At 32.7% G+C, this 20226-nt stretch overlaps 1 protein-coding gene across 3 annotated transcripts in view; it reads left to right on the top strand.

Annotated features, from left to right (window-relative positions):
• The first annotated feature begins 3483 nt into the window (after positions 1-3483).
• LOC134720959 (DNA polymerase epsilon catalytic subunit A-like) overlaps positions 3484-20226 on the top strand; it is a 61890-nt gene continuing 45147 nt past the window's right edge. For all 3 annotated transcript variants that reach the window (XM_063583578.1, XM_063583577.1, XM_063583579.1), the window contains exons 1-15: positions 3484-3601; positions 5791-5911; positions 6588-6668; positions 7630-7767; positions 8060-8214; positions 8686-8757; positions 10320-10452; positions 10810-10917; positions 12042-12152; positions 13941-14026; positions 14585-14704; positions 16353-16413; positions 16906-16977; positions 17860-17973; positions 19903-20115. In XM_063583578.1, coding sequence (XP_063439648.1) covers positions 3528-3601; positions 5791-5911; positions 6588-6668; positions 7630-7767; positions 8060-8214; positions 8686-8757; positions 10320-10452; positions 10810-10917; positions 12042-12152; positions 13941-14026; positions 14585-14704; positions 16353-16413; positions 16906-16977; positions 17860-17973; positions 19903-20115 — 1659 coding nt within the window. In that variant the 5' untranslated portion in view covers positions 3484-3527. The remainder of the gene's footprint in view (positions 3602-5790; positions 5912-6587; positions 6669-7629; positions 7768-8059; positions 8215-8685; positions 8758-10319; positions 10453-10809; positions 10918-12041; positions 12153-13940; positions 14027-14584; positions 14705-16352; positions 16414-16905; positions 16978-17859; positions 17974-19902; positions 20116-20226) is intronic.

The following is a 20226-nucleotide window of genomic DNA, read 5'->3' as shown; positions in this document are numbered from 1 at the left end:
ATATTAACACCTACCTATAGTTTTTGTAAGTTAAATTTATTCAGATTGGTCCACTTCATCTTTATGGAAAGTATGAAAAAAAGTTTAATTGTGGAACTGTGATTTTTTTCACGATAATAGCCCAAAAATAGGTAAAAATCGATGAAAAGTGAGAAAATCATCAAAATTGGGCATTTTCAAAGGGCCGTAGCAAAAAAAGAAGCACACCACCATATGATTTTTTCTTCACCAATTGTTTTGTTACAGTCTTATAAACCTAAAAATCAGGTTAAGAAAAAAAGTTTAATTCTAGAAATTTTTGGCTCCTCAGAGGTGTACATCCTTAAGGGGTCAATTGACCATTTATGTCATGTTGACTTATGTGTAGATCTTACTTTGCTGAACATTATTGCGGTTAACAGTTAACAGTTTATCTCTATCTATAATAGTATTCAAGATAATAACCAAAAACAGCAAATTTCTTTAAAAATTACCAGTTGGGGGGCAGCAACCGAACAACCGGTTGTCCAATATATCTAAAAATTTCAGGGCAGAAAGATATTGACTTGATTCACAATTAAACTCCTTGTCAGATTTGCTCTAAATGCTTTGGTTTCAGAGTTATGAGCCAAAATCTACATTTGACCCCTGTTCTATTTTTAGCGGTGGCGGCCATCTTGGCGGGATGGTCACGTCATCAGACACATTTTGAAACTAGATACACCAAAGATGATTGTGGCCAAGTTTGGATTAATTTGGCCCAGTAGTTTCAGAGGAGAAGATTTTTGTAAAAGATTACAGATTTAGGAAAAATTGTCAAAAATTGACTATAAAGGGCAATAACTCCTAAAGGGGTCAACTGACCATTTCTGTCATGTTGACTTATTTGTAAATCTAACATTGCTGAACATTATTGCTGTCTTAAGTTTATCTCTATCTATAATAATATTCATGATAATAACCAACAAGAGTGAACACGCTGAAATGTCTCGCCTTCTTTACTAATCATTGATATTATGTTGATAGTCCTAAGTATAAAGCTTTATTACAACTGTCACATAAACTTAACATTAACCAAGATAACTAAATAAAGACCAATGAACCATGAGAATGAGGTCAAGGTCAGATGAACCATACCAAGCAGACATATATCATGCATATACAGCTAACAATGCTTCCATACAACAATTATAGTTGACCTATTACTTATAGTTTAAGAAATATAGACCAAAACACAAAAACTTAACACTGTTCAATGAACCTTGAAAATGAGGTCAAGGTCAAATAAAACCTGCGCCACTGACATATAGATCATAAAATATTTCTACACACCATATAGAGTTGACCTATTGCTTATAGTATTAGATAAAGAGACCAAAACTCAAAAACTTAACTTTGACCACTGAACCATGAAAATGAGGTCAAGGTCAGATGACACCTGCCCATTAGACATGTACACCTTACAATCATTCCATACAACAAATAAAGTAGACCTATTGCATAAAGTATGAGAAAAACACACCAAAACACAAAAACTTAACTATAACCACTGAACCATGAAAATGAGGTCAAGGTCAGATGACACCTGCCAGTTGGACATGTACACCTTACAGTCCTTCCATACACCAAATTACTAGCCCTACTGCTTATAGTATCTGAGATATGGACTTGACCACCAAAACTTAACCTTGTTCACTCATCCATGAATTGAGGTTGAGGTCAAGTGAAAACTGTCTGACGGGCATGAGGACCTTGCAAGGTACACGCACATAATGTACCAAATATAATTATCCTATTACTTATAATAAGAGAGAATTCAACATTACAAAAAATCTGAACTTTTTTTTCAAGTGGTCACTGAACCATAAAAATGAGGTCAAGGACATTGAACATGTGACTGACGGAAACTTCGTAACATGAGGCATCTATGAGGATCACTATCCCTATGTCGAGCTTTCTGCAACAAAAGTTGCAGGCTCGACAAAAAACAGCAAAATTTCCTCAAAATTACCAATTCAGGGTCAGCAACCCAACAACTGATTGACTGATTGAATCGATTCATCTGAAAATTTCAGGGCAGATAGATCTTGATCTGATAAACATTTTTACCATATATGTCAGATTTTCTCTAAATGCTTTGGTTTCAGGGTTATGAGCCAAAATCTACATTTTACCCTTGTTCTATTTCTAGCCGTGGCGGCCATCTTGGTTGGATGGCCAGGTCATCTGACACATTTTTCAAACTAGATACCCCAAAGATGATTGTGGCTAAGTTTGGATTAATTTGGCCAAGTAGTTTTAAAGGAGAAGATTTTTGTAAAAGATTACTTAGATTTACAAAAAATGGTCAAAAATTGACTATAAAGGGCAATAACTCCTGAAGGGGTCAACTGACCATTTCGGTCATGTGGATGCAATTGTAAATCTAACTTTGCTGAACATTATTGCTGTTTACAGTTTATCTCTATCTATAATAATATTCAAGATAATAACCAAAAAACAGCAAAATTTCCTCAAAATTACCAATTTAGGGTCAACAACCCAACAACGGGTTGACCGATTCGTCTGAAAATTTCAGGGCAGTTAGATCTTGACCTGATTAACATTTTTACCCCCTTGTCAGATTTCCTGTAAATGCTTTGGTTCTGGAGTTAAAGCCAAAAACTGCATTTTACCCCATATGTTCTATTTTTACTTTGCGGCCATCTTGGTTAGTTGGCCGGGTCACCGGACACATTTATTAAACTAGATACCCCAATGATGATTGTGGCCAAGTTTGATTTAATTTGGCCCAGTAGTTTCAGAGCACCTTTGGGCCAGGTGAGCTTATAAAAATAATATGTTTTTTCTTGTAGCTAAATAGTTTCTTGTCGCTTCTTGTAGCTGATATTATTCTTCTTGTCGTTTTTTGTCGCTAAAATTCTTCTTGTCGCTAATTAGTGAGACTGGTCCTTTTGTTATGATGAACCTTAAGTCATCTGATAGTTTCTAGATAAAATGTCATTTTTATAATTTTGTAATATGTTGTAAGCCTTGGCGAGTTAGATAATAAAACACAAAATAAAACATATATCACCGTGCTAGTTTTTTGAGACTACTTTAAAACATGTATCAGTTGTTTTTGAGAAAATTGAGGCTGAAAATTCGAGATTTGTGCAATTTTGTAAAAAAATTAGGCAATGTTATAAATTCTTTGGAGCAGAAATTTTTCGTCGTAAATTATTAAGATCGGGTTCAATCTGAAGCTGTGACAAAAAGGAAAAAAATAAATCACTACATTACTATATCACTACATTTTCAGTTTTTTTGTCTGTTCGAGTTTCTCTGGTTTTAACTCGGATTATTGATTTTACAAACTTTTAGACAAAAAGAAATTTGTTCAAAATAGCAAATGATGACTGAGACTATACTTATATTGCTGAATATTCTAATTTATGTTATGAAAATGAGAAAAAATCAATACTGATCGTGTCTATGATAACGGTAAATCAGTAATATGTAAATTCGTTTTTTTAAACGTGAAATTAATCTCCCGCCACAACCTAAAAATGGTTCTACAGAACAGTGGGAAATATAAATCAGATAAATATTATAAATCAGACAGAGACAATGGCGAAGGAGGGTAAAAAATATCTATACCAATAGACAGATACAAAAAATAAAGTAATCCCGATTGTCAATACCCAAGCGGTTTTACTTTTAATTTGCCAATTTCACATCTGAAATAAACCTGAGAAACTGCACTTTTTATTCTGTTTGAAACATATGCTCACTCATCAAATTTTTTACAAAAGGAGACAGGTTAATACCAGAAATCCAAAGAATGATGATGTATACAACTAAGGGTAACTATAAAGCGATATCAAGTTTGTTCGCGCCCAATACACTTTCGCACCCTATACACATTTGCACCTCACTCGTTCAAACTCTACATGTTTGCACCCTATTTTAATTCAAATCCATTTGAGTCCCTTTGATCTGAAACAATAAAATATAGTGATACATTTTAATAACCAAAACATGATAAAATTTATTCAACACACTAAAAAAAAACGTTGACAGTTTTGTAGAAAGGATTTTTTTTTTAACAATACACTATCCAAAACATGATTAAGATTTATTCAACACAAAACAAAAATCTGTCTCACTTTATCTTGAGTGGGTCTCATTGGGGTCTAAGCGTGACGCAGGATTGCTCATTTTTGGTAAGCATGGCACGGGAAAGTCAAATTAATGTGTCGTGAAAACGGGAAATGAGGTCTAGCAGGACCCGGGTAATGACAAATAAATGAGAATTGCTTACGTAGACAGTGTAAGCGGGATGCGGGATCGGAACCCCCCAATGAGACCCCCTTTTGAGACAATGACAACAAATATAAGAATATACTTGCCAAAACTTGGTGAGAACATGTAGGGTGCGAACAAACTTTGGGTGCGAAAGTGAATGGGCGCAAACACACCCGGATTCCTATTAAGCGTTCAACTATGGGAAAATCCATACCAAGTCTAGGAATTATTATAAACATATTTACACTTGTATTCAAATTTGTCCCCCATTCCATAAAATCACAAGTTTCTGTAAACCTTGACATCACAATTTAAAAAAATTACATCACAACTAAAAAGCGATTGTTGCTTCATGTTAGAAGGTTATTAGGAACAGATAAATGGTCATTTGGAGACGAAACTCGGCTAAATACCAAAAGTTTAAATATGTAATTGTTTATTGTACCATGTAATCACACCACCCAAATGTGGACAGGTTCAGTGGGATATTCCCTGTTTTCAGGGTACACCTCAGTTTTCTCGTGTTAAAAACCCTAGTATACAATAAACCAAGTAAGGGACTTCTTTTGCTATTCAATTTCTGGATTGAAATCTACGAAAGCACATATTGTACATTTCAATGACTATGATATCGATTCAGTATGCATTCAAAATTAAATTTGTGGAACTATATCATGTATAGAGTTAATAAAGATACATCTTCAAAAGGAACACAGAATGAAAACATTTGTCTGTTTCTTAAATAAATAGTGGTGAAAAAACTGTCAAAATAGGTGTTATTTGGGTACCCCCACATTAGCTGTTAAAAGCCTCATGACCAAAGGAGAAACTATTCAAAGGATCCCATTTTTGTTTCAGACAAAACTCTATATAAACATGATATAGCCAACTCTAAGTATACTGAGTTGCTAAACATACCTAGTCTAAATACTATCTTTTAAATAGAAATCACTGTTTCAGGATCTTAGAGATATAGGAAGATGTGGTGTGAGTTCCAATGAGCCATCCAAATAACAATTTAAAAAAAGAGTATTTAAACCATTGTAGGTCAATGTACGTCCTTCAACACAGAGCCTTGGCTCACACCGAACAACAAGCTATAAAGGGCCCCAAAATTACTAGTGTGAAACCTTTCAAATGGAAAACCAACGGTCTAATCTATATAAAAAAAACCGAGAAACACGTATAAATTACATAAACAAAACAACAACTTCTGTACAAAAATGTACATCAGATTCCTGACTTAGGACAGGTGCAAACATTTGCAGTGGGATTAAACGTTTAATGGATCCAAACCTGCTCCCTCTTTCTGAAACAATAGCATAACATCACAACATAGAAAAGAGGACTAAAAAACATTGGTTTATTTCATTGTAATGATAGCTTCATTGCTTGTGTACATGTTTTTTGTTAAAAGTTTCTTGTCACTTTTCATGTTTGATTTGACTGATATATATATATATATGTGCAATGATGTACAAATGTACTTTAATTCTCAACTTTGATTTTATTTTTTTATAACAGTCAAGAATCGGACAAAAGATTACTGAGATCCCAACAGAATGATTCTCTTGACAAGAAATTTGGATATGAACGCTACAAAGATCCTAAAGAACGTGTTGGATGGCTTATCAACATGCACCCTGTAACTATTTATGTCTCATAGTTTTGTTGTCTGAAGTTTAAAGTATTTGGAACATAATCAAAATTTAAATCAAATATTCAATAAAAGAAGAGGATCAAAGAATACATGTTATTAACTTTTTGGTGAAATTTACTTGAGCATAGTGTTATAGGAAGTTTAATGAATCATGTTTGAATCAGTTCCCCAAGTACTATTTGTGTGATATTTAGATTTAAGAAGATGTGGTATGAGTGCCAATAAGACAACTCTCCATCCAAGTCACAGTTTGTATAAGTAAACAATAAAAAGTCAAAGTATGTTTTCAACGTCTTGGCTCACACTGAACATAAAACTAAAAAGGGCCCCAAAAAATTACTATTGTGAAACATTCAAATTGGTAACCCGACTGTCTAATTCATATAAAAACAAGAAACATTTATTAACTACATCAACAAATGACAACCACTGAACATAGATTCCTGACTATAGACAGGTGCAAACAAAGGTAGTAGGTTTAAATGTTGCATTGAAAAGATTATCTGATATTATAATAAAATACACAGACTGTAACTCGTGAGGTATGGAAAAGACCATCTAAATCAAATCCAGTATTTTTTAATTTTTTTTATGAAAGTTAGAAATGACAATTACCACTGCCATGTATATCATGTATATAGAACTGATGTTTTATTTTTAGGCTGATATCTTGGATGAGAATAAACAGTTGATAAGTGCTGTTGACTATTACTTCTTAGAAGATGATGGGGGTAGATTTAAGGTAAAATTAATTTTGGATCCTCTACTTTTGAAATGTATATTTCTATTTTTAAATATGTGACATTCAATTATTTGAACTTGACATATACTAGTAGTAATTATTAGTTAGGGCTGTTCCAGAAAATACTATGTCCCCCCCCCCCCCCAGGGAAGGCAATTTTTTTTAAATATTATGTGGGTGGTTGTATTTGAAATACCAAAATTCAAAGGGAGTGCTGTTCTAATTAAATTTTATTTCTGTGGGTGGTGGGGGTTAAAAAAAAGTGCCGTCCCTGGGGGGGGGGACATAGTATTTTCTGGAACAGCCCTTAAGGAGATGTGGGCTCCAGGAACTTCATGATGTAAAGGAGAAAGGCAAACAAAAGATGAGTCATTAAAGCTTGTAAAAAATATAAAGATTACAAATAAATATTTAAGATTAGCATCAGTTTTTGATTTACTATATTTTGCTATGTCTGAAGTTTCCAAACTAATAGACGTCTTTACACTTGTATGCAAATTTGTCGCCTTTATGTAAAATCACACAGGTTCCCGTAAACTTTGACATCATAATTTGAAATATTTGACGTCACAAATTAAAAGTGATTGTTGCTTGACGTCAAAAGGTGATTTGGAGTAGATCTAAGGTCATTCAGAGGCAAGATTCAGCTAAATACCAAAAGTAAAAATATGTTTATAAGACAGCAGGTTTTTGATGATCTCATTATAACTTGTATGTATATGCAACACTATAGTCATAAAGATTTTATTTAAGTAATATCCTATGTGCATCATCAGTTTCATCGTATTATGCTTGCCTCAAGTGTTAGATGTGGAGGGTTCAATATATAGTTCAGTAAAACACATGATTTAGAATTTTGATTTGCTGATTCTCTACCAAGCATGCAGAATTTCTGTGTAAGATCAAAGGCTGGTTAGCTTGGAGTCGGAATAATGTGCCTCATTGACTTTCTTTTTTGTAGGCCACCCTTCCGTTCAGACCTTACTTCTTTGTGGCTGCTAGAGGTAATTGTGGGAGAGAAGTCTCATCCTATCTGACCAAAAAATTTGTTGGCAAAATAGCCACAGTAGAAACAGTCAAGAAAGAGGATCTAGACTTGGTAGGTAGACAAACGATCAGATCTGACCAAAATATTTTTTTACAGCAATGTTTGTCTTTAATAGTAGAATCTCAAAAAGAGGATCTTGACTTCTTGTTACTTTATCTATCCAGACAAAAAAACCAGGAAAAGAATTTTGAAAGTATAGACAGAGTGAAAATTTTCACAAGAAGATTCAGAACTTTTTAACAACTTTAAGCTGAATACTTTAACTAATTTTAATAAGAAGACATGTTTATATTGTAACCAAATCATTTACTTAATTAGAAAACAGTAAGTTTTTATATTGTAGCCAAATCATTTAGTTGGTTTAAAGAGAACTTATCTAAAGTTGTCATTTGTATCAACTGAAGAATTGATGAAAGTAAAGAGAGAAATCCAGCCAGCTGTCAGAAAAAATAAAGAAAGGGAAAAATCAAGTGAAGTCTACACAGCCATGTTATCAAGGTATATCAATTGCTCCTATTTTTGCCTCCAGTTTGGGAAATCAGGGATTTAGTTCTTGTACTGATGAAGATTAAGAGACTTTAAAAAAGTTCTTTGCTGTTTGTCTGTTTATTTTAGGAATGAGATCAAAAACAAAATAATTTGTTCAGAAATATGTCTTCCTTCAGACTGTTACCTTATGAGCTATACAAATAAGAAGATTGTGTGTGATGAGCCAACTGTTCCAAAGAGACCAAATGAGACAGAAATTAACAATTTTAGGTTGCACTACAGCTGTTGAAACAATGTTGATATTTGTGAGCATTAGAGACATGTATGTTAGTGTGTCATTTCAAGCTTTAAAATCCACTAAAAAAATGCTTTGAAAAAGTGTTCTAACAAAATATAATTGTTTATGGCAGTGTACAAATTTTATAGTTCCTTGTGTTATTGGTAAAAATCTTTATAAAAATCTAACCAATGTTATTTTAGTTTCTTGATTGGTGATGAAGATGAAGAGGCCAAAAAAGTTACGGACCAAATGGACAATATTATAGATATCAGGTAATAGCATATAACATATATGATAGTGTAAATGTCATATGGTAAATTTTGACAGATTGACAATAACATAGATCTTCAGTTCTGTATTAATTAGTCCATAAAGACTTAATGGAGATAAAATTATATTTATTAGTTCAAAGATAAAAGAAGATGTGGTATGAGTGCCACTGATATAACTCCATCCAAGTCACAACTTGTGAAAGTAAACCATTATAGGGCAAATTACCTTCTTCAACACTGAGCCATATACATATGAATTAAAAAAATTATGCAGATATTTATTAATGGACAAAGGTATAGACATGATAGATATCTGTTCATGTACAGATCAGATGATTGTTTGTTGACATCAAGTTATTGGCGATTATATGAATATCAGATTGGATAAACTATTTTGTAGATATCAGGTAATATAGTTATCAGATTGGACGAACTATTTTGTAGATATCAGGTAATATAGATATCATATTGGATGAACAAGCAGTGTTGGACACAGCCAGTCGCCTGGTCGCCAAATGCGACCAGAACCTTGATTGGGCGATTAGAAGTTGTCAAAAGATGGATAGTAACTGGCCCAAAAATAAATCATTGGGCGAGTGTATTATCATTCTCAAAATCGTAGTTTACTCCTATAATAAACCACCCCAACTTCAGAACACCCATTTTCGGAAATCCTCTGGTGACATCTTTGGTGCAAGTGCATTAAAATATCAATATGGCGTCGTGAAAATGTACTTGTTATAGTGGGTCAAAAATAGTTTTACTGACAATGATGGTCGCTAAACTATTTGTGTTTTATATAGGCTTGCGACAGTCATTGACAGTAAAACCTCGTCTTACCCACTTAACCGAACAAGGCCAAAGGGAATTATGAAAAGAACTCTGCATACACGGATACTTCGAAGAAACCGTCAAAATATTTTTCATACGAGTGTGGATAGTTAAACCCCAAGGACAGAAAAAAGTGCATGTGGCAGTGACATAAGAAAATAATTTGTTTATAAATTTCTTTTTATTTTGTTTTGCATTGACACTTTGAACACACCTGTTGAAATGACAGACCGAATAGAATATCGCGGAAATTCCCCGTGCTATTTTTAGATCAATTCGCAGAAACTTGTTTAATTCTCAACGCAACAGCAATACTTCATCAGTGATAACACAAAATCACTATGCAACCGAAACAGCAATGGAACATCGCCTCTCTCTACTCTCTCATGGATTGAGACTTGAAGTCACTTCTTCCTCTCCACTGACTACGGGAATTATTTTTTTAGGGTTATTTTTCAGGAAGGTTTGAGGAATTGAGAACATCTACCATATTTATATTGCTTTTTTGTAATTTTTTATGGCTCAACACGTAAAAAAATTTGGGTAAAATAATTGGGCTACCAATATGCATTTTGGGCCTGTGAAGTAATTTTTACACTTGCCCAAAAAAAAATTCAGGCCAGCCGTACTGACACTGACAAGTTCAAATTAAAGATATCAAGTATAAATAGACAATAATGCTCATGTTCAGACAGTATGAACTATTTTGCATTATTATTTGATTTTTTCAGAGAATATGATGTTCCATACCATACCAGAGTATCTATAGACTTGAAGATATTTGTTGGACACTGGTATTCTATTAGAGGACGTGGCCATCAAGCCCCAGATATAAAACTAAGAGAAGATATCATGCATAGACCTGTAAGTTAATTTCCAGAAAGATGCACACAATTGATATATAACATGTAAAACAATACATGAAGTAAGTAACTAACAACAATATGAGGCCAAATTGCTTAACAAAAAAAAATAAATTTCAAGGTATTTTTCTTCAAGGACAAAAAACTGAAAAATACTTAACAAAATAAATATTATTATATATATAGGGGTGTTGAAATACAGTTATCGTTTTGTTTAAGGCTTGTCAGTGTGGTTGTAACAATTGCTTTTGAGTTGATATTTCATTATAATTTACACACAGTCAATAATTAATGTCAAAGTTCTGACAGCTTACAAATTCAAAAAATTTAAGTTGGAGGAATAATTTTATTTTCACAGGATCCTATAGTATTTGCATATGACATAGAGACAACCAAACTACCATTAAAGTTTCCAGATGTTCAAACAGACCAAGTTATGATGATATCTTATATGATAGATGGTCAGGTAGGTATCATAGGAAGGGTGGGAATGGATAGAACCTTTGAGATCTCTTTAGTTTAATATTCTGGTCAATTTTATGATTAAACATTAGAAAAGAAAAGATAGTCAGATAGGTTTTACTGACAGTTAAGGAAGGGGTGGATCCATGGAGATCTCCAACTTTAAATTATGTCAATTTACTAGGAAATGTTCATATAATAGAGTCAGGTTGGTTATATTAATAGTTAAGGAAAGGACAGATCCTTGGAATTCTCTGAGATTTACATTGTAACATGTTGTAATTAGATCTTGATATTATTGATGGTCACTGGAGGTAAAGCAAGTAAGCAACAGTTTGTTACAATCAATAAATCAATCTGGAGGAGAGCTTTAGAAAGGTTACCTATTAATATTGAAACATTATAATGCAGTATTTAAGTTTTAAGAATCTTCTGTTATTAATGCTCATCAACATCATATTTGATTTGACTTGCCACCTGTTTTAATTCAAGTGCCACTGAAAAGTCTTATATACTAGATGAATCAAACACAGTCTTCACGAGGAACTGTTAAATCAACAGTTCCAAAGCTCAATTTTTGAAAAATTTTAGTTAGATTCTGTTGGCCTGTAGATGTGATTTTTACAGCCCTGAGAGCAATTTTACAAGCCATGGCTGCCTGGGCTGCCACTCAGTGTGAAGACTGCATACATATTGCAAACCAAATGATAAAGCTAGTATCTTTTATAAGTTTTTATTTCATACAATATTATTTATATAATTCTGCCAACTATGTTTACATGTGAGAGTGAATTGAATTCAGTACAAATTTAAAGTGTACCAAACAGATATGCAACTTTAGATATAAACACATGTAAAATGACAAATAATTTTATTGTAAAATAAGTGTGATATGAAATCTCATAGCTCAAATTACAGTTAAAAACATTCATGTATTTGTTTCAATACTTTAAAAAAAAGTTCAATGGATTTTGATAAAAATGAATTATACTTGACGTATATCATAGGTAAATGATTGTGGTGTTAATAGTATTTTATCCTCGGAAAATATATTTAATTCAGACATCAACAATTTTAAAGGTAGTAAGAGAAACTGATCTCTGCAGTACAATGTTTAATATTTTATAGGGGTACCTGATAACCAACAGAGAAATTGTGTCGCAGGATGTGGAGGACTTTGAGTACACACCACGACCAGAATTTGAAGGCCCATTTATTATATTTAATGAAGCAGATGAGGTAGTTATTGTTTTATATCTTGATATAGGGAAGTAAACTGGGTATGACGACAGATACATAGTTTTAGAAGGAGAAGTACAAACAATGACAATAGCTTAAAATTATTAGTATACCCAAACTCTTGTACTGTGGATTCATTTATATTAGTGGGTATCAATTTTCGTGGATTGCTGAAAACTTGCATATTCATGAATATAAGATTTCATGGTTTTGTCATTCTCTGTATACAAAGCCTATTGAAAATATGATATTCGTGGAACATTTGAATTCCTGGTTTACCTGTACCCACGAAAACCACGAAGATTGGTACCCAACGAATAATAATGAATCCACAGTATGTAGAAAGGTCATGAAGGTATAAATGTTATATACAGTGAAACTTCTCAAAACCGGCTGACCGTCGGACCACGGGATTTGGCCGGTTTTCAGGGGTGGCAGGGTTGTTGAATTTGAAATATACAAGAGCCTTCAATATAAGAGTTACTTCCCTTCAATATGTGTGCATTTGTTTTTTTTGTTTTTTTTTACCATGTATTGTACCTCAATCATAAAGTTTGTTTTGTTGTGTAAATTTAGCTTTGTATTCTAAATTGATTACGAAATAAATATTAAAACATCATTTGTATCTTTATTATTTTTTATTTTGCAGGAATAACAAATAAAATGCAACTGTATAACAAAACAGTTTAAATATCGATATATTATGTTATTGACTCATCAGAGAGATATTTGCAGACCGTGCAAGGGCTAAGGGCTGTATAGCCAGTCAAGGTCGTTAAAAACTTCCATTTGTTGTAGAGAGATATTTTTCATCGCTACCATACGATGATTATGCATTCCTACACAAACAGTACACACACATTATATCTGCCATTTAATAATAGTGAATGCGTGCATCATTAAAATGAAATCAAACGTATCCTACTACAAATGACTTTGAAAGATAATTTGCCTAACAATTTTTGTTTAAATTGATCAAGTAGCCAAGCTAAAACATTTAATGAAAATTAACTTTCATCCTTGATTAGCGTGGGTGAAGATCAAAATCTCTCAACCGATAATTTATTCCGGTATTGATTTGACATTGACAGGTAAACACTACTCAGTGACCACGCAGGTGTCTAACTGACTGGATTAACTTTTTTGTTTATACAACAGTATTATATATGGACCTATAATGATTACAAATGAGAAGGCCGGTTTTATGAGGTGATATTTTATTGATTTTGATTACACAAATACACAAATAACGGCCGGTATCCGGTTTAAAGGGGTGGCTGGTATTATAAGGTTACCTGACCGTTTATTTACATACATGCCGGCCTGGACTTGAGGTTTTGGCCGGTAAGAAGGGAGAACCGGTATTAAGAGGGACCGGTTTAGAGAAGTTTCACTGTATATTGTGAGTCCATTCGTTTCATCCAACAAACATCTTCGTCTAATTGTTCTAAGGTACTAAAGAACAGAAAGATATTATATTTGGTAAGCAGCTTGATGAAGATGTGTTGTAAAGTATGAGCACTTTTAAATATATCTGCCAGTCACCCTTTTTCTGGTTGTCAATGCTTTGAATTTTCAATACATGTATTACATTAACATATTTTGTTCACTCATTTCTACAGGCTTATTGAGCAAAATGACTTCCCATTTGTTAATCAGCTTGACATTGATGAGTTGTAAGGTTTCAATGTCTGGGGGATCTATGAGATCTATTTTGATAGTTTAACTTGTAAGTGAGGGTATGCTTATTACGACAATGATGCATTCTTGTTTTATTTGTCTTTACAGGTGGCACTTCTGAGAAGATTTTTTGACCATATTATTGAAGTAAAGCCAAATATATTTGTCACATATAACGGAGATTTCTTTGATTGGTATGTTATTGAATTAATGAAACAAAATAACAGTCATTCATACTATGAGTGACCGAATAGTAAATAATGTAAACCTTAGAAGTAGTTTGTCAAATTCATCCTGCACAATCTACATTTTTTGCAGTAAACCCATTTATTTATTTCACTTGAAATTTTCTATATCATGACAAGCATGACTTCAGCTCCTTACCATTCCAGTGGAAAATATTATATTCATGTTAGGATGAGACTGTGATATGCCCACAAACTTGTTTTGTACTAGATAGATATCGTCAAATCCCAAATTGACCTAAAATCCTAAATGCTGCACTTATTAGTGGAGAAGCATGAAATACCAATTATCAAGTCTGGTTAACCTAGACAGGGATTTCACAACCTCACTTAATCTGATATACATGTTTAAAACTTACTACTAGATCAGATAAAAAACACTATACACAGACAAAAATACACTGCCATCTTATAAAACACTTTAGATATTATGCATTATTAATTCTGAAATAGATTACAGTATCTTTTAAAACCGATACACAATAAGTTGTATAATTTGTATTCCAGGCCATTTGTAGAGGGTCGAGCAGCCATGCATGACATTGATATGTTCCAGGAGATAGGTTATCAGAAGGATACTCAAGGAGAGTATAAATCTAGACCATCAAGTCACATGGACTGCTTCAAGTAAGTAACATAAGTCATAAAACTTTGCTCAGTGTTTGGAACACAAAAATCATGCTCAAAACACCAAATCCTGTATTTTGATTGGTTGATTCTTGAGTCTGAGTCCTAAAATCTTGCTCCAAAGTTTTATAATCTTGCTAGAAAGTTTTATGACCATAAGGCCATAGGCTCAGAATTGTAGAATGGTCCACATTTGTTGCATGTATCACTTTGGTCTAAAAAAAAATATGTAACAAATAACTGATATTTTTAATAAAAAAAAAGAAGATGCTGCATTGTTAATATGACTTTATGAAAGATACAATTGGAAGGATAATTCAGTGACAAGATGTCTTTGAAACAGCAAACTACCAGAAGATTACAAGTTTTCAACTAGAAACATCTCTTTGATAGATTTTGTGAGCTTCTTACTCAAGATATGGGTTTTATTAACTGGTTTGTGCTAATTAGGGCCCCGACTAAAAGTCGGGTCGCCCTATAGTGATCAGTCTGTCCGTCCGTCTGTCCGTCCGTCTGTCCATCCGTCCGTAACACTTTAACTTTGTGTCCGCTCCATATCTAGAAAACCATTATGATTTCATACTTTATACTTTACATGTTTATTAACCACCACCAGAGGGCGTGTCATGATGTATGTACAACTTTCTAAGTCAAAGGTCAAGGTAAAAAAACTTTGGTTTCAGTTGACAACCCTGTGTCCTGTGGTGATGATCGTGTCCGCTCTATATCTTGAGAACCCTTATGATTTCAAAGTTTATACTTGACATCCATTTTAACCAACACCAGAGGGTGTGTCATGATGTATGTACAACTTCCTAGGTCAAAGGTCAAGGTCAAAAACTTTGGTTTCAGTTGACAACCCCGTGTCCTGTGATGAAGATCGTGTCCGCTACATATCTAGATAACCGTTCTGATTTTATACTTAATACTTAACATGTTTATTAACCAACACCAGAGGGTGTGTCATGATGCATGTACAACTGCCTAGGTCAAAGGTCAAGGTCAAAAACTTTGGTTTCAGTTGATAACCCTGTGTCCTGTGGTAAAGATCGTGTCCGCTCCATATCTGGATAACCTTTATGATTTCAAAGTTTATACTTGACATCCATTTTAAACACCATCAGAGGGCGTGTCATGATGTATGAACAACTTCCTAGGTCAAAGGTCAAGGTAAAAAAAACTTTGGTTTTAGTTGACAACCCTGTGTCCTGAGTTGAAGATTGTGTCCGCTCTATATCTTGGGAACTGTTTTGATTTCAAATATTATACTTGACATCCATTTTAACCAACACCAGAGGGTGTGTCATGATGTATGTACAATTTCCTAGGTCAAAGGTCTGTCTGTCTGTTGGTCTGTCCATCGCTTACAATTTTGATTCACACTATATTTATTTTCCCAACGTTATTGACAGCGGGGCCCACAGAGATGGCTTCCATCTCAATGATATCTAGTTTTGATTGATTTATGACTGGTACATATTCAGTTGCAATAGTTTATTCAGTTTTCTTAAAAAAATTAATGAATAACATTGTTTGTTCTTCAAGTGTGATAAATTATCATCATAGCATTGTAAAATGGGACATCTTTTTATAAATCTGACTGAACGATTGTGACAGCTGGTGACCTGTAAATAATATCCTATTTTAGGTGGGTAAAGAGAGACAGTTATTTACCAGTAGGAAGTCAAAATCTAAAAGCAGTGGCCAAGGTAATATCACTGTTGTATACTCTTTTATTGTGGATTCATTAAATTTGTTGGATAATAATTTATGTAGATTTTCTTGGTACAGGAGAACCACAAATTTAGATGTTCAACGAATAACACATTTTCTAAAGGAATAAATGCAGACTTTGCAAAAACCTTGAAATTGAATATCCAGGAATATGCAAGCTTACCTCAAACCACAAAAATGTGTAATCCACAGTATACCAAAATATGGCCCGTTTAATTATTGGCAGACAAAAATTGTACGATATTGCCTAAATAATGATATCAACAACATCAAAAGTCATGTGTTGTTAAACAGTTCTTGAAAAATTAAATGTCTTCAAAGGAACTACTTTTGTTTGTCTTAATCATTTTTCAAGTAAAGTCTATTACAGAATTTGAAATTTTTTAAGATCAATAAAGCTGACTACAATATAGCATTATCATTTACTTGCTATATTGGTCTTTCTACATGGATGTCTATAATTTTAGGCTAAGCTTAGATATGACCCTGTTGAATTGGATCCAGAAGAAATGTGTAGAATGGCTAGTGAAGAACCTCAGGTAAGTTTCATACATACTAAAAGTTAAAAGATAAATACCAAAATTTAAATGTTGACATATAAATGACCCAAGGTATGATTTTGGATAGTAACACAGACTGTTAAATTTGCTTGCAGTCTATTCAGTTCTGTTCAGTAGCTTTTTTTTATCAATTTAGTATTATGCTGATATAAACATGTAAATAGCAACTAATGATTAGTCTAAATGTAGACTTTAACTGACAGCAAGCGAATAGTTTGAATACTTCTGGATTTATTTGAGTGTATACTTCTGAGAACAGTTAACTGACAGCAAGCGAATAGTTTGAATACTTCTGGATTTATTTGAGTGTATACTTCTGAGAACACTTAACTGACAGCAAGCGAATAGTTTGAATACTTCTGGATTTATTTGAGTGTATACTTCTGAGAACAGTTAACTGACAGCAAGCGAATAGTTTGAACACTACTGAATTTACTTTATTGTATACTTCTGAGAACTGACTGATATATTGAAAATGACTTATTAATTTATTGTTAAGCCAATTAATATCAAAATAATTTTACTCATGGTACTCACAGAAATTGATAAATTAGGTTAAAATGCATTCCAAATTTTTCTTTGATGTCAAACTTGCGGTTAGAAAAAACGTCTGTTTTTGCAATGTTTTTTGATAAAAATAGTTATGTTGTATTTTTTTTGCGATTTTGTCATTTTAATTTTAAATGTTTACGATTTTTAAAAACAATCCTGTTTAATATATATAATATTTCAATACACGATTTTAAATTATTGCTTTTACAACTCTGTCGCATTTTTCGCAATAATAAAAACCTTGTAATAATTTCTGAATTTACAGTACTCAAAAGAAATATAAACATGTTTTAATATATATATTTTCAGGTGTTATCTAATTACTCTGTGTCAGATGCTGTTGCCACCTACTACCTATATATGAAATATGTTCATCCATTTATATTTGCCTTATGTACCATCATCCCTATGGAACCAGATGAGGTGGGTCAGCTTATAAATTTGTAATGTTTAGTAGTATGAAGCAATTAATGACAACTATAGGATATAAAAAAGAAGATGTGGTATGATTGCCAATGAGACAACTATCCACAAAAGACCAAAATGACACAGACATTAACAACTATAGGTCATTGTATGACCTTCAACAATGAGCAAAGCCCATACCGCATAGTCAGCTATAAAAGGCCCAGATAAGACAATGTAAAACAATTCAACGGAAACTTTTCATAGTACTATTACTTGATTTATTTCACTTGACTGGGTGGAGTTAAAAAAGTTCGCTCATCATTGACCAGTCCATCTACTGATAAGTGTTTGTGGATAAACTCATCAAGGAAGTGTCCAGTTATGGTCATTGAAAATTTGTTTGGTGACACTGATAGGTGATTAGAATTCAATGATAATTATAACGGCAATCATCCTTACATCTTCAAATAGACTGTTCTCATTTAAATTAAACCGATCAGTTGAAATAAAATTGGTAATACCATATTTGGTCATGTATAGTCTGCATTTTTTTATTCTGTTCACCTTAAAATTGTTTTTAAAAATAATCTATATGACAAAAAAGTACACTAAGGGATGAGAGCTACTGTACAACAAAAACTCTTTGTTTCATTGATATATTGTTTTTGAGTTACTGTGGATTCTTTATTATTCATTGGATACCAGTTTTCGTGTATTTCCTGGGTACAGGAGAACATTGAATTTAAATGTTCAACGAATACCACATTTTATGTAGGCTTGTGTACAGAATTCGGCAAGACTATGAAATTAAATATCCACGAACAAGCAAGTTTTCCTTAATCCACGAAAATTGGTACCCACGAAAATAAATGAATCCACAGTATTTGTCATTAACCAGCTTTGGATAATATTTTGAAGAAACTTCTGTATAGGTTATTTTAGAAGGCAATGAATATGTAAAAAGTCTTTTCTACTAAAGAAAAAGATAACTTTTTTCTTATAAATTTGGAGACGTTTGAAAGAAAAATTGTCTTTATTAAAACATTAAAATTACTGTGGATTCATTATTATTCGTTGGATACCAATTTTTGTGGCTTTCGTGGGTACACGTGAACCACGAAATTAAATGTTCAACGAATAACAAATTTTCTATAGGCTTATATGCAGACTTCTGCAAAACCATGAAATTAAATATCCACGAAGATGCAAGTTTTCCTTAATCCACAAAAATTGGTACCCACGAAAATAAATGAATCCACAGTATTTGTCATTAACCAACTTTGAATAATATTTTGAAGAAACTTCTGTATAGGTTATTTTATAAGTCAATGAATATGTAAAAAGTCTTTTCTACTTAAGAAAAAGATAACTTTTTTCTTATAAATTTGGAGACGTTTGAAAGAAAAATTGTCTTCATTAAAACATAAATAAATAAATGAATCCACAGTATTTCACTCTTATTTTCAGCTTCATTTATGTTCTATGATACTGTGGATTCATTATTATTCGTTGGATACCAATTTTTGTGTGTACAGGTTAACCATGAATTCAAATGCTCAGCAAATCACAAATTTTATATAGGCTTTGTATACAGAGATTGTTAAAGCACGAAATCAAATATCCACAAAAAGTTTATCTCAATCCATGAAAATGAATGAATCCAGAGTAAAGTACTGTGAATTCAGAAATTAATGCGAGGTTTTTATTATTGCGAAGAATGAGATAGAGTTGTAAACGCAAAAATTTAAATTTGCATTTTAAAATATTTTGAATGAATTTAACAGGATTGTCCTCAAAATCGTGAAAATTAAAATCGCACTTAAATCTAAAATGACAAAATCGTAATTATAAATGCATGCAAAATTTGAATTTACAGTAATAAGAATGTGTATGTACATTTGTATTATGTAAATATTGATCTATAAATGATCCTATTTTTCACAGGTTTTAAGAAAAGGGTCAGGAACTTTGTGTGAAGCTTTATTAATGGTACAAGCTTACCATGCCAACATTATCTACCCAAACAAACAAGAACAGGTGTGGAACAAATTGACAGAGGATGGACATGTGTTAGACTCAGAGACTTATGTTGGAGGTCATGTGGAAGCCTTAGAATCAGGAGTATTTAGAGCTGATATTCCTTGTAGATTTAGAATGGTAAAAATTCTTACATTTTAAAGTTTATCCTTTGTTTTATAAAGTTTAAATTTGAAAACATATGGATTCTCTGACATGTCTCACTTTTTAGCAAATGATGTAAAAAGAGCA

Source organism: Mytilus trossulus, chromosome 6 (genome assembly GCF_036588685.1).
Source record: "Mytilus trossulus isolate FHL-02 chromosome 6, PNRI_Mtr1.1.1.hap1, whole genome shotgun sequence".
NCBI lineage: Eukaryota > Metazoa > Mollusca > Bivalvia > Mytilida > Mytilidae > Mytilus > Mytilus trossulus.
The sequence above is the reverse complement of the archived record's forward strand: the minus strand, read 5'-3'. Positions and strand labels throughout refer to the sequence as shown.